At 44.1% G+C, this 15,288-nt stretch overlaps 1 protein-coding gene across 1 annotated transcript in view; it reads right to left on the minus strand.

Moving 5' to 3' along the window:
* The window catches only part of ELL (elongation factor for RNA polymerase II), a 1,387,197-nt gene that overhangs the window by 922,862 nt on the left and 449,047 nt on the right, over positions 1-15,288 (minus strand). Inside the window, exon 3 of the mRNA XM_044053846.1 lies at positions 5,471-5,592. Within this exon, the coding sequence (XP_043909781.1) occupies positions 5,471-5,592 (122 nt within the window). The remainder of the gene's footprint in view (positions 1-5,470; positions 5,593-15,288) is intronic.

Below are 15,288 nucleotides of genomic sequence, written 5' to 3' on the forward strand. Positions count from 1 at the left end.
GTCAGTTGTTTATCGGAAGCTAGGATCCGCCACATTACGCACACACTCAGGTCACTGGACCACACAAATCAGTATGACTCAGTCATAGTCCATACGGGTGTAAATAACCCAAGATGCACCTCCCTAGACTATATGAAGAGACATCATGGAGTTCTTGGAATGTGCATCTCAGGCTGATATTAGCCTAGCAGTGAGCAGCATTTTACCTTCTCTAAAGATGATGCCACAATACAAACAAAAGATGAATGACTAATAATTGGCTTAGTTTTTGGTGTCATTCTAAGGGGGTGCAATATTATTTGTCAGCGTGGAAGGAGATGGTTAACAGACTATGCCTGCTTTGCCATGGATGGTCTGCACCTCTCCCCTCTAGGCTTTCGAATATTAGCTACAATACTGACCCCCCCCCCCACAGTGCCTCTTTTAGATAACGCCAAACAGAGTATTTCTGACATAGCAAATCAAAACCAAGAAAATCTAAAGGTATTACTACTCAATGCTAGGTGTCTGAACAAAAAAACTCCACTCCCTAGCTCCTCTCCTCACCCTACAGAATGCTGATGTCTGTGCAGTTACTTAGACATGGTTTAAAGCTGCACAGAGTACACCAACAGTGCAAGGTTATAATGCCTTCCACACATTTAGACCAGTTACTACACAGAGAGGGAATAAAGGTGCAGGTGTCTCGATTTACATCAAAAACTAGTGTCTACATGAAAAGTTTGAATCCCCACAACAGCAAATCCAAAATAATTGAGACGACATTGCTGAAGTGGCAAAACACTGACACCACAGATTATAAAAGTTCTTCACAGGGAAAACAGACAGTTGGCCAAACTGGGAAATTTGCCATTTTCCCCACCATAGTGCGAACCTGGAGTTGGTATGTTTATTTGGGGGGGGGGGGGTGCACAGCCCCCTACATGAGTGGGTTTGACATGATGCGTTTTTGTACCATGTTGGACAACTGTCAGTTTTCCCTATGAAAAACTTCGATAATCTGTGGCATTGATGTTGTTCCACTTTGACAATGTCATCTCAATCATTTTGGATTCGCTGCTGTGGGGATTCGACCTTTTCAGGTAAACCCAAAAATAAATATACCTCAAGGTTCGTTAAACAGGGCAATGTACTTGAGCTAATCCATGTTCAAATTACCATAGGCAAAATTCAATACCACTTCTTTGCAAGCTACAGGTCCCCCTCTATGACCCAAGAAAACCATACCATGTATTTAAACTCAGTGGAAACACTCACCATCCAACTCAATACCATACTCATGAGTAACTGTAATCATCCCACTATTAACTGGGAATCCTATAAGACACCAAATGTACAGGCACAGAGATTCCTGGATATTGTAAACACAAACTCCCTGGACCAGATTTGTCAATACACCAACCAGGGGTGCAACCATACGGGATCAGGACCTCAATAAATATGAGAGTGCGCTGCACAGCCCCTAGTGCAATGTCTTCTCTGGTAAGATCAGACCACAAAATGGTCTCCTTTGAAGTAAAAATAAGACTCGGACCCCCCACCTAACCCTGGAATATTCAGGAACTACACTAAGGCTAACCTCCTGCTATTAAGTGATAACATGGCAAAATTTGAAGCCCTCCCATAAACCCGGAGAACACTGCTGCCTATGCAAAACTATTTACAGAAACCCTATAGAACCATGTTAATAGCTGCACATACCCACTAGGAAGAAGTACAGAACTTACTCTGAAAACAAACCAACCTGGTGAAACAATAAAATCAATAGGCTGTATAACAGAAGGAAGAAAATTATGGCAAAAATTGGTAGGTGCATCACCCATCAGAATAAAAGCACTCATCAAACTAAAGAACTCAGGGGACAAAAAGTCTACCAAAGCCAAATTTGAAGTAAATTTGGCATCCCAGGCCAAGGACAACCACAAGGCATTCTTTAGATATGTCCGCAACCTCAAAGGCAATATACAATTGTATGCACAGCTCACTGTAAATAGAGCCACCTATACTGAGCCAGAAGATGTAGCAAACCTACTGGCCAACAAATTCAGCTCCGACTTTATCCCGCTGTCTCCCTCAACCTTCTCTCAGGAAATACCATCAAATATAACTCCCTGCTACCATTAGGGAACAGGTCATTAATGCTCTAAGGCCAAGAGCACTGCATCAATGAACAGAGACAATATCCCAGGATACCTTCTAAATATCATGAAACTTGACCTACCAGGCCTTCTGGGAATGTTACTTATCTGTAGCCTCCAAACAAGCGTTGTACTTCTTGAATGGAGAACAGCAACAGTCATCCCTCTGCACAAAGGTGGGCATCAACAGATCAAACTACAGACCCACAAGCCTCATTAGGTTTGTATGCAAAATTATGGAAATGATCAATAACGATACTGTAAACCTCCAGACACTGGTCCCAATCCAGTTTGGTTTCATCAAAGGCAGGTCATGCCTATTCAACCTGATGGACTTGTTTGAGGAGGTCACCAAAGCAATGGATGAGGGAAAAATGGTGTACACTGGCTACCTTAACAGGGCCAAGGCATTTGAGAATACCCCACTCGGGCATTGTTGACAAACTCAGGTGGTTAAGTATAAACCCGTTTGTCACCCAGTGGATAGCCAACTGGCTCACAGACAGGACCTAGGAAGTTAAGATTGGGAAGCCCATCACTACAAAAAGAGGCCCATCACAATTGGAGTCACTCGGGGATCATTCCTTGGACCAGTCCTTTGTGGCATTTACTTCTCTGAAGTCAAGGCCAATGTCAATGGCCTCTGACTAAATCTGCAGATGATTGCAAGTTAGGAGTGGTCACTGAATCCAACACAGACAAATGTTCTTCAGAAAGGGCTCCGACAGAAAACAACTGGTGATGGAGAGACGGACTAAAACTAAATGACAAGAAATACATAATAGTATCCTTTGAGAAGTCATCCACCCCTGGTAACTAGCACACTGACAACACGCCCCTTAGAGTTGACCCAGTCGTCAGGGACTTGGGGACACAGACAGTAATCTAGCCTTTGACCATCATTTGTCTACAGTAGTGAGGAAATCATTCTACGTTGCACAACTTATAAACAAAGGTAAGACATGCTAGGTCCAAGGAAATCACTGTTCCACTGTACTCTGCATTCATCAGACCTATCATTGAGTACAATACCCCCTTTGGTATGTAACCTAACCAAGCATATCCAACAAATGGAAGCTCCACAGAGATTCCTCATCAAAAGAATACAGGACACAAGAAAAATGTCCTGTGCAGACTGCCTCAAGACCCTATCCCTGTATTCTGTCTCCTACAGGCTGTTGAGAGATTTATGCCTGGCATACAGGTTATTGTCAGACCCCACCGTGATGGACCTCTTGCATATCAGCAAAACAAACAGCACCCAGAATTACCTGTTCTAAAGACTTAAATCTTGCTTGTGATATAAAGAGAACCTGCTGGAAAGACAGGGGTGTATCCCAGAGACTACCCCATCACTGGAACAGGCTCCCCATCCATGTGAAGCAGAGTTCCTCCTTAACCCAATTCAAGTGCAACTTGGACAACTGGATGGGGGAAGCAGGAAATTCATCCCTGGCCTGGCATCTATGTCTCTAATGGATGGACACAGGTGACCTGTAAATTGTTAACCGCCCAGGCCCCCGCGTGCAAGGGCTTCACCGCCCAGGCCCCCGCGTGCAAGGGCTTCACCGCCCAGGCCCCGGCTTCACCGCCCAGGCCCCGCTGCAAGGGCTTCACCGCCCAGGCCCCCGCGTGCAAGGGCTTCACCGCCCAGGCCCCCGCGTGCAAGGGCTTCACCGCCCAGGCCCCCGCGTGCAAGGGCTTCACCGCCCAGGCCCCCGCGTGCAAGGGCTTCACCGCCCAGGCCCCCGCGTGCAAGGGCTTCACCGCCCAGGCCCACGCGTGCAAGGGCTTCACCGCCCAGGCCCACGCGTGCAAGGGCTTCACCGCCCAGGCCCACGCGTGCAAGGGCTTCACCGCCCAGGCCCACGCGTGCAAGGGCTTCACCTCCGAGGTCCCTGCTTGTAAATGCTTTATCTCCCAGGCCCCTGCGTGTAAATGCTTTATCTCCCAGGCCCACGCGTGCAAGGGCTTCACCGCCCAGGCCCACGCGTGCAACGGCTTCACCGCCCAGGCCCACGCGTGCAACGGCTTCACCGCCCAGGCCCACGCGTGCAACGGCTTCATCTCCCAGGCCCCTGCGTGTAAATGCTTCATCTCCCAGGCCCCTGCGTGTAAATGCTTCATCTCCCAGGCCCCTGCGTGTAAGGGCTTTTATCTCCCAGGCCCCTGCTTACACTTATCAAGGTTGCCAAAACTTGTCTTAGAGATTTGGGATGCATGACTACGCTTAAAAAGGCCCTTGTGGTCATTAGCCTAGTAAGCGCCATTAAACTTATGAAACATTAGTACAGTCCGTCATCCATGACTTTTAATAGTAAGCCTCAGTTCAAGATGCTCCATAGGGAGACTAGCTCCAAACACTTAAGAGATTCTGAAGGCTGCAATTATGTGTATGCAGGCTTATATGAAGATTTGGTGCCACTGGGAGCCGAGATATGTCTGATGTATAGGCTGAATACAGGTACAGAAAGGCACTTAAGAAAATACTAATCAAGTTAAACATCATGGAAAAAAAAAACAATCAAGTTGAACATCATGCTTTGTTTAGCTCCCAGTGAATTCAATGGAATGCACCCACATGCAATCCCACTGACGCATCATTCTGTGCCTCACTGACTTTGTACCTGCCTGGTCTACTTGCATACTGCAAAGTCTCTGTTCCAAAGTACACGGACAAGAGGGCTGTCTCGGATGTGGGCAACTGCTCCTTATGTGTACGGTCCTCCACTTGCAGAAGACTCCTTGGACATGCTACCTGTTTACATAACTGTGTTCCTTCACAAGAGAAGGATAATACAAGCACATTTATATAAACTATTACTTTAAAAATCTCCCATGAATGTATTAACTTATTAACTACTTTACTTGTATCTGCACTAAACACATTTTGTTGCTTCACTCTGGCTTCAACACCAGTGTAAAGAAACCATTCTGTACCAGTCCACCTAAACTACCAAAAGAAAAATTAAAGAATGGATGAACAACTGACTATATCATACTACAAAATACTGGCCCCTCCCATGTTGTGCACCACCACTAAATACACGTTTAAGAATTAGCTTATATACAATATAAAAATATACTTGACTAAATGTTAAAACTAAGGCAGTCTTGCTTCTGCTGACTTTTTTGGAAGATTGCAATGTATACTACAGTTAACGTACACTTGACCATTTCTGTTGCTTTGTCAGCTGGTCCACACATCCCTATTTCCATAGCCTTCAAGGTTTTCATTGGAAAAGGAATAATGGTTTGTCCAGTCTGTTGAAAACATGAATATTAAAAAAATGCTAGCGTTTGCGGCAGCATGAAACCATTCCAGTACTCACCTAGTGACATACTGTTGGACACAGTCAAAGCTCCCTTGTGGACTATCCCTGCCAACATTGGAAAGGTAGAAGGTAAATGTCCGTAATTCATTCTTACCCTCTGGTCGAGGAATTATGATTCTCTGGTGGTGTAGGAAAAAAAAAAAAAAAAACATCAGCCACTCTTGAAACCAAACTGCAAAAAAAAAAAATCCCGAGACAGCAAAGTATTATCATTCAATTTGATCAGTGTTGTTACTTCATTTTAACTACTCCAGCAAGGTAAATATTAAAAGCACATTAAAGCATACTTACTAACAAAACAATTTTCTGTAGCTGAAATTAGTAAGTAGATGTTGACACCTCTGCTAAACTGAAGGGCATAATGTTTAGAACAAAGGGGCTTGTGGTTCACGTGCACGCATGGCAATACTATCATCCTAACAAATACCACTGCCATAACAGAGGTACAAAATTCACTCCCTAGGCTTTGCTGCCCAGACATATGTATGCCACTAGACTTCTGTTCAGCATGACAAATGCACATTCCCTGAATCGACATCCACCCAGTCAGAAAAGAATTGGATGGGTGACTACTTGTTTCATACTTATTCAAATGACAGCTAGTGACTACCTACTGTATTTATATATGGCTTGGACATTTTGCAGCTCTCTGACAAACATGAACATACACAAAAGAAATAAAGTATGAAGAATATACCCAATCCCCTTACTTAACATTTTTGAGGCATGTGTACAAAAGACAGGATCATTTAAAATCTGGGAAAGGACCTTTTAATTCAAAATTAAATTTCCTTCAAAATCACTCTTTGTATCATTTACTACTAAAAACAAAGGCATTCTTCAAGGACCTTTGTGCATCAAAATGTAGCAAACTACAGTATGCCCACCTTATCTGCAGATTAGGAAGCCACGGTTTCAGTTATCCATGGTTTGAAGTGGATTGTGAACTATAAGTGTAATTTTATTTACTTTTGTTTGAATTGCTGCTACACCCTCCACTACTGTTTGTCCGTACTATTAAAACTACTTTTATTCAAGTAAATGGCTTCTAAAACCAAAACGCAACAGCAGACGTGAAGTGTTAACCATCAGCAAACAACTGATAATCCTCAAAATGATCAAAACAGAAAAAAAAAAAAGACTGTGGAGATTGCGACGTTGTATGGAAAAAATGAATCTTCGATACGTGAAGTGTTGAACAATGAAAAAATTCATGCCAGTCGTTCTGTTGTACCCCAGTCCACCAAAGTTGCTGGTACAGTGGGTGAGAAGGTGCTACTCAAGGTAGAAAAAGCTTTGAATTTGGGGGTGGAAGACATTAGAAAAAAGGTGCCTACTGACTACGGCAAGAGACAATGAGCTTATAAGAAGACATGCGGCCACAATACGAAATGAAGAGGAAGGAACTAAGCCATTTGCAGCAAGCTAGCGTTGGATGCATAGATTCAAAATGAGGTTTTTACTGGAGAATCTGCATCTGCTGATGAGTGCTGCTGCTGCCGTGTTTCCATCACTAAAGATAAAGGTTATCATCCTAAGAAAAACTGAATAAAATTGCGTCGGCTGCATGTTTTATACCCCTGACGTCATGGAAGAGGAGACAGCAACTGACACAGGACCCAAGACTTTGTTATTCAGGCCGACTGAGGGCAAACAAAGTTGTCTGTGTACATCCAAGGAATGCAAGATCTTTCCCCCTTATTTTGTGGATTAATGAAAAAAGTTGGCAGGTGAATAGTTTGATTTAAAGCCACTTTGGAAACCACTTTAGGCATGAAAGTAGGATTAGTCCTTAAAGACACCCTATCTTGGTGAAAAATAATATAGGGTTCCACAGCCATGACTGCTTGTAACTTCGAGACTCTCCTGGCTGAAGACAAAACCAGCAGGATAGCCGTCTTCCATAAATACTTAATATCAGATGTGGCAGCAGGCTCAAAAGGAGGCAGAGTGAGTTTTTCCAGAACATAGTTGAGGTCCCAGGCAGGTATGGGTGGTGTCCTAGGGGGGCTTAAATTATTTGCTCCTCTGAGATATTGTTTCAGAAGTGGATGGGAAAAGATAGGAGGATCTGTATTGTAATGTGCAGAGATAGCTGAGGCATGTATTTTTATGGAGGAGAAGGATAAACCCTTATGTAGCATGTCTGTCAGGTAAAGTAAAATCAGTGGGATGTTAGGAATGAGGGGATCCAAATCCTGAGCATGCATCCACGTGCAAAATCTCTTCCATTTACCTGCATAAGATTTTCTAGTGCTAGGCCGTCTGGCTTCTAAGATGACATCCATGACCTGTTTGGGAAGAAAAGGATTAATCAGAGACCCTGAATTCGCCAGGCTGCCAGGCTGAGAGTTTTGACATGTGAGTGCAGAACCTGGCCCTGGTGTTGGGACAAAAGATTTGGAATCGGAGGTAAAATCCAAGGTGGCTCCTGGGATAGATTCATCAGTGTTGAGTACCAAAATTGACTAGGCCAATGTGAGGCCAGTAAAATCATCATCTTGGGCTTGTCCTGCTTGATCTTTAACAACACCCGTGGAAGAAGAGGTAGTGGCGGAAAGGCATACCCAGAGAGGTTTCTCCAACTGAATGATAGTGCATCCACTTTTCCATGCTAGTTTGTGAAATGTCCTTGTGCAAAAAATCTAACTGATGGTTGAGGGGGGATGCAAATAGATCTATGTCGGGGCAGTCCCAGGCTTCTGTAATCATCTTGAATATTTGGGTGTCTAGCATCCACTCGTGTGGGTCTGACAGGTTCCTGCTCAGGCTGTCTGCCAGAATATTTTGTTTCCCTGGCAGGAACTGCGCTTGTAGATCCACTTTGCAAGCTAGAGCTGTGTTCCATAGAGTCATGGCTAGTCTGCAAAGGGGGTAGGAGTGTAACCCCCCCTTGCTTGTTTATGTACTACATAACTGTGGTGTTGTCTGTCCGTATCAGTAGTTGTCCTGGTTGTAGAAGATCCCTGAAAGCCAAGAGGGCATTCTGTACAGCTAACATCTCTTAAATTGATATGTAGGTGCTTCTGATCCTCTGTCCAAAAACCTTGCAGACCTTCTCCCTGCAAGTGGGCTCCCCATGCGTAATCAGAGGCGTCCGTGGTTAACACTTGGCTGGCTGGAGGCAGACTGAAGGCTTTCAGCCCCCTTTGTTGTGAAGACATGCCATGGTCCACCAATGGAAATTCTTTTGTAGGCAAGGCAAGACAGCAATCTGTGTGTCTAGACTGTGGCAATGCTGGGACCATACACTTTTTAGGTACCATTGTATTTTTCTCATATGTAGTCTTGCATTTGGTATGAGAAGGATGCAGGAGGCCATGTAACCCAAAGCCTGCAGGAATTTCCTTGCAGTTAGATGAGTTATTGACGCCAAGGTTTTGAAAGTTGAAGCCAGCTGTAGTTGTTTTTCAGATGTCAGGAATGCCATCTGGGTTGTTGTGTTTAGAAGAGCACCAAGAAAAGTTATCTGTTGTGTGGGTGTCAAATTTGACTTTATGTTCACAGTGAATCCCAGGTACTTGAGTAGATTTTGAACAAATTCCAGGTGCTGGAGTAAGACATCCTTGCTGTCTGCTTGAATAAGGCAGTAGTCCAGATAAGGGTAAATTTGAATTCCCTTGAGTCTGCAATAAGCTACTACTGGTGCTAGGCACTTGGTGAAGACCCTGGGCGCAGTAGACAAGCCAAAGGGCAGCGCAAAGAATTGGTAATGTTTCGAGCCGGCCTTGAACCGGAGGTATTTTCTGCACGCCTGTCTGACAGGGATGTGTAGGTAAGCCTCCTTTAAATCCAATGTCACCATGCATGCATTTTTGCTCAACATTGGCAGGAGCTGCTGCAGAGTAAGCATCTTGAACTTTGGTATTTTCAGGAAAGTGTTTAAGACTGACCGATGCAGGATGGGTCTCCATGAATTTTGCTTTCTGGGAACTAGAAAGAGCCTTGAGTAAAAGCCTTGTCCCGTCTCTGATTGTGGAACCAGTTCTATGGCCCTCATAGCCATGAGGGATCCCACCTGGTTTAATGCCTCTGACCATTGGTGTTTTGGTAGGTCTGGCCATCCGTTTGGTCTTGGCAAGGTATGAAAATGGAATTTGTAACCTCTTGAAACTACATCCAGAACCCACTTGTCTTGGGTTATGTAAGACCAATTTTGTTGAAAAAGAGAGAGTTTTCCTCCTAGAGGGGCTTCCAGGAGAGAAGTTCCTGGAGCCATGCAGGGGGAGTCATTGAGCCTGTTTTCTATAAGATTGAGGTATGTCCTCTCCACCCCTGGGGGTGGAAGCACTCCACTGTCTAGGTCTGTAAGAGGTCTCTGCTTGGGCCCTCCCTCTGGAGCACCTATATCTACCCCTCTGAGGCCTGTCCGAGCTGGGAAAGGACCAATTTTTAGTTGGCCAATTTCTGCTAAATCTTGGGGGCTGAACTTGTAAGAAATCCTTAACCGTTTGCATGGATTTTGCCTTATCCTCCATTTTCTTTATCACCTCTTCAGCCTTAGACCCAAACAAAACATTATGCTGAACAGGAGCATCCAGTAACTTTGCTTTCACTTGATCAGGTAAGTTTTGTTCCTTTAACCAAGCATGCCTTCTAATGACTGTGCCAGAGGCAGCCGCCCTGCAAGAAGCCTCGAAGGCATCAAAACCACTGTGTAAACCATGCTTCCCCACTTGTTCAGTGGCATGCATCAAATTGTGTAATTCCTTATTATCTGCACATGCAGAAATGGTAGCTAGCTTTTGTTTCATAACAGACAGTAGAAATTACTGATATTTTAGCATATGAAATTGACAATTTAAAGCCCTAATAGATAAAGTAGCAGAAATGTACACTTTTTTGCCCTATCTCTCCAAAGCTCTAGAATCCTTATCTGTCGGAATAGGGTTTTTAGCAGAAGCGGCCTTAATCCCCTTAGGACCCTGAGAAATGGTTTCTGGATCAGCAGTAGGATTTTTGTAAAGGAACTGGTGGGAGTCAGGGATCCTGTAATATCTGTCGGGCTTAGCAGGGGCTGGAGGAAAGGAGTCAGGAGTTAAATTAGCCTCAGAAAAGGCATCATCCACAATATCCAAAATAGGAGGAATAACCAGGGGTCTATGTTGGAGAAAAAGAAGGAAATCCCTAAGCCTTCTCTTAGATTCCGAGTACTCCTGTCCTTCCCAGTGAAAAATGTTCCCTCATGTCATGTAAAGTTTCCCCAAAAGAAAAATCCTCAGGGGGAGAAGCTGAAAGAATGGATTCTTCAGCATCAGAATCCTCATAAGGAGGGAAAGTATATTCCTGTTCAGAGGAAGACACTGAAGAAATAGATGCCTGATCAGAAGATTCATAATCCAATTCTTGCCTTGGCCTTTTGTCTGCAGGGGAATGTGAACCCCTAATCATGGTTAGTAAGTCCTCCGCCATTTTAAGTAGCTGTTTCTGAGATTTGGGTCCCGGATCAGAAGAGGCCTGGGCTGGTGTCTTAGATTTAGAAGGAGTCTTTGCCTTTGTCTTTGGCTTTGTCTTTGGCTTTGTCTTTATCAGAAGTTGTGTAGGCCTGAAAACCCCCTCGGAAGCCGGTACCTGCACAGCGGCTCCGGACCCATCCGAGGGAGCATTGCCCGAAGGTCCTGCAGCTGGAGTGCTCAAAGGCCTAGTTGGCTCCTCGTGGGAGTCCGTTTCGGCAATCAGTTCTGAAATGGCCGACAACAGGGGCTGCGAAAGCGCCTCACTGACGACGGCCGAACCTGTAGCTGGTTCTGCTTGTAAAACGTAGTCTGATTTGGACCTCTGAGGCCTGTGCTTATCCTTGCATCGTTTGTGAACTCCGGTAGTTGGAAGAGTGTTCAATGACATTTTATAATTAAATCGCCTACCAAAGTAGTGAAAAGCAAAATCGTACCTTCGCTTAATCGTACGTTGGTTAAATCTAGCACAAAACCGACAACTAGCTACGTCGTGGTCAGGGCCTAAACAAGGAATACAGTAAGAATGGAAATCCTTATGAGGTATTTGCTTCCCACAAGAAATGCAATTATTAGCTTTTTCTGACATCGGACTGGAGCAAGAAAAAAGTTTCCCCAACGGGGTACTTAGCTTTGAGAAGAAGTCAGTCAGTCTTCAGACTGAAGCACGAAAAAATATCAGGAGTCAGCCGACCGGCACTTGCGAACTGCTTTCACCGCACGGCAAGAAAGACTGGAGAACATGGCGTCGGCTGGCAGCTTTGTACTCCTAGCGCTCTGACGTCAGGCAGCATGACTGAACAGCCGACGCCGGACTCAGATTTTGGGATTCTGGCCGACCGAGGACTGCCTGCCGGCAGGAAGAACCCTACAGTAATGACTGCAACAGTGAACCACAATGAACATCTGGTGTTTACCTAGCAAGGAAGCCATGTGCTCTAAAACACAAAAACTTTCTGCCTTTCGTTTGGCAACACAATTCCAAGGAGTGGGTCAAGACCGTGGTATTCACTGAATCAGTGCATTACTTTTGAAGTGAAGAAATATTAGATAAGGAAGAGTTACCATATAAAGTGTTATTAATAACAAATGATGTGCTTTGCTACCCTCACACAGCATCAAAGATGAAAACATCCAAGTGCTATTCTTACCACCAAACTCGACCTCACTGCTTCAGCTGCTCAACCAGGGTATCATTAGATGCATTGAGGCCTCATTCTAGGCAGGTATTCCATATGATTCACGCCAAGATTGATGCCTCCCATAAAGTTGGAATTATGGACTGCTGTAAATCATTCACGATTGTTGATGTGATTGTGTTCATTAAGGAAGCAATGAGTGTATTAAAACCAGAAATAAGAGCATGATGAAACCATTTGTGGAGTGATGCCCCAAAATAGACTCAGAGGTAAGAGACATAATTAAAACAACACAACAGATAGGTGGCGAGGGATTTCTTTATATGATGGAAGTGCAAGTTCATATCGAAAGACACTGCAAGATGTTGACAAACAAGTAGTTGAAAGACTTCATTAAATCATTTACAGAAGACAATGATGAAGAAAAGACAGACCCAGCAACGTGGACACTTAAAATTTGCTGCAATGTTTCGAATAGCCCAGACTTTAAGCTAACAGATAATGGATTACGACCTGATGATGGAACACAGCATTAAAGTTGCCTATAAAATAATGGAAGCCTTGGAACCTCTGCAAAATTTGTTCCATGAGTTGAAAAGGCAGAAGAGACAGCTTCCTATAACAATGTTTTTAATCCCCAGACGTGAGCATCATCTGCTCACATTATCCAGCCATCAACGCCTTCATGTGCTCCATAATAATCAAAATCCTGTATGTAAATGCTAACATTATGTTTTAACTTTTTCATACTTCTCTGTCCTCCAACAACAAATAGCAGCATTACAGTTGCGGCAGTAGTGGAGGAGGAGGGGTTGTAACATCTGAGTTTCCTAATATTAGTAGAGAAATCCTTGCGATGTCTTTGATGGCAGTGGCAACCTTAAACTCAAACAGAGTCATGCACATAATGTTGAATGCATAGATGCACTGTAATATGGTACACTAAGATGCACTGTATGTTTACATGTAAAAAGTCGGCATTAACCCAAAACAGACTCGGCAGATTTTTTGGATTATTTGCAAAGTTGGCATTAACAGCATGCCCTGAACTTAGTTTTGCTTCGCTGAAGTCAACCTTAAAGCATGTTTTCAGAGAAAAAGGACACCAGGCTGTACAATAAGCATTACCGTAAGTCAAGGCTAAGCATACTTCACAGAGCAAAAGTAAAATAGCAATTTGAGCAGATAATAAAATTCAGAGACATATGCAGTGGTGTTTTCATTTACAGTGGCTTCTCATGTTATCAAGTAAATGACGTAAAACTGGCTTTAGAACAGAGTAAAAGAAATCCAACAAAACAAACCAGGAACAGCACTATGGTATAAGCAAGAATTCTCGTAAAAATTATTAGTTATATACTTACCATGTAGTCTTCTTTCATTCCTCCTTACAGATGGGATTACGGATCCATCCCTCGCATCAGACTCTGCCGCATTTTTTCAGACTAGGATACAAGTCTCAAGCTCCTCCCACTTCCCATAATGCATAGTCTCCTACCTCCCTCAGATCGAGTTTGCTGCCAGGTAGTGGATAGAGAGCAGAGAAAGAAAGGAGTATACACATCAATAACCAGAGGCTCAAAACCAGGAATAGTAGGTTCCTAAAAAGTTCTCTCCAGGTCTTCTACAGCACTGGGTAGAGGGCTGGCAGGAAGGAAGGTGAGAAGGAATGAAATAAGACAACACAAACACCAACTTATGGTAAGTACATAACTAATAAATCTGATGTTGTCTCTCTCATTCCTCCTCATGGATGGGTAGAGTTCCCCAGCTATACAACTCCTGGTTGGTCTCAAGGAAAGATATGCCAGAGCACTGCTAAACCAAAGGAAGCTCTGTTCCTGGAAACAATGTCTAATTTGTAATGTGAAACAAAGGTGTGAGCCTGCGACCAAGTGGCTACAGCACAGACATCATCTAAAGATGCCCTGGAAGAGAAGGTGGACATAGACCTAGTTGAGTGAGCCTTGAGAGAACGAGGTTAACTGTAATCCATTCTTGGTAAAAATCAAGGTAATACAGTCGGTTATCCATTTAACAAGAGTAACCTTAGAAACCATCTGACCTAAATGGCTATGAGAGGAGGACAGAATTCACTACTCTGACTTTCGAAAAGATTTTGTCCTGTGCAGATAAAAACGTTAACTGTTTGTAATCACCAAGCCGATGCAACAAACAGTCTCCCTTAGAGAAATTTGAGAAGAAAACTGGTAGTTGAATGGTCTGGTTGAGACTGGATTATGTAGCTACCTTGGGTGTGACAGAGGGATCAGTACGAAGGGAAACCCTCTCTTTGTGGAAAATAATGTAAGAAGGTTTAGAAGACAAGGCCTGACTCTCCAAAATTTTCTTTCCTGAGGTGATGGCAATGAGAAAGACACTTCAATTAAAGAAGCTAAGTCACAATCGCAGGCTGGTTCAAAAGTTTTTTGAGTTAAGCCTTGCAAGGCCACAGTGAGATCCCATGGCAGGGAGGGATCTTTGCCTGGAGGCCTGACGAGGAAGACCCCTTTCAAGAAGGGCTTGCACAGTTTGGAAGTTGACAGGGAATTGAAAACGTTGCCGGAATGAAAGTTAGAGACGCTGTCAAATGAAGTTTGATGGTAGAGAAGCTGGCTCCTTCTTTGAAGAGACAACAAGAGACGAATAGCTGAAATTGGTGCTGAAAAAGGGTCAATGTTCTCTTTAGAAGCCCGGAAAAATCTCTTCCATTTACTCCCAAAGACTTTTTGGTAAGTGATTTTTGGAAGGCTAAAATAATGTCTCAGATGGGGGAAGCAAGCTTGGACCTTCGAACAATCACTGGAAGTGGACATCAGATTGGGGTGAAAACCCTTTATCGGGTGACAAAGGAGGTCCTGTTTGGGTTCCAGAATCCATGGAGTATACTTCAGGTGAGACCAGAGGAACGGGAACCAAATCTGACAAGGCCAGTAGGGGCCAATGAAGATTACAGAGAACTTCAGATGCTTTGCTTTCTGGAGAAACTTTGGGATCAAGGGTAGTGGGGGATAAGTGTAGAGGAGACTGGGGGGGGGGGCAACTGTGAACCAGAGCATCCCTTGTGGACTCCCCCAAAGGGGGGGGGGTGTCAGAGCAAAATAGTTGCTGCACTTGTTCTGGGGGTGGGGATGCAAATAGGTTACTGCAAGGGTGGCCCAATGGTTAAAGATAAAGTCTGCTACTGACTGAGGGATCACTAGTAAGGGGTCAGAATGGACTG

Source organism: Protopterus annectens, chromosome 13.part0 (assembly GCF_019279795.1).
Source record: "Protopterus annectens isolate FY-2018-M chromosome 13.part0, PAN1.0, whole genome shotgun sequence".
NCBI lineage: Eukaryota > Metazoa > Chordata > Ceratodontiformes > Protopteridae > Protopterus > Protopterus annectens.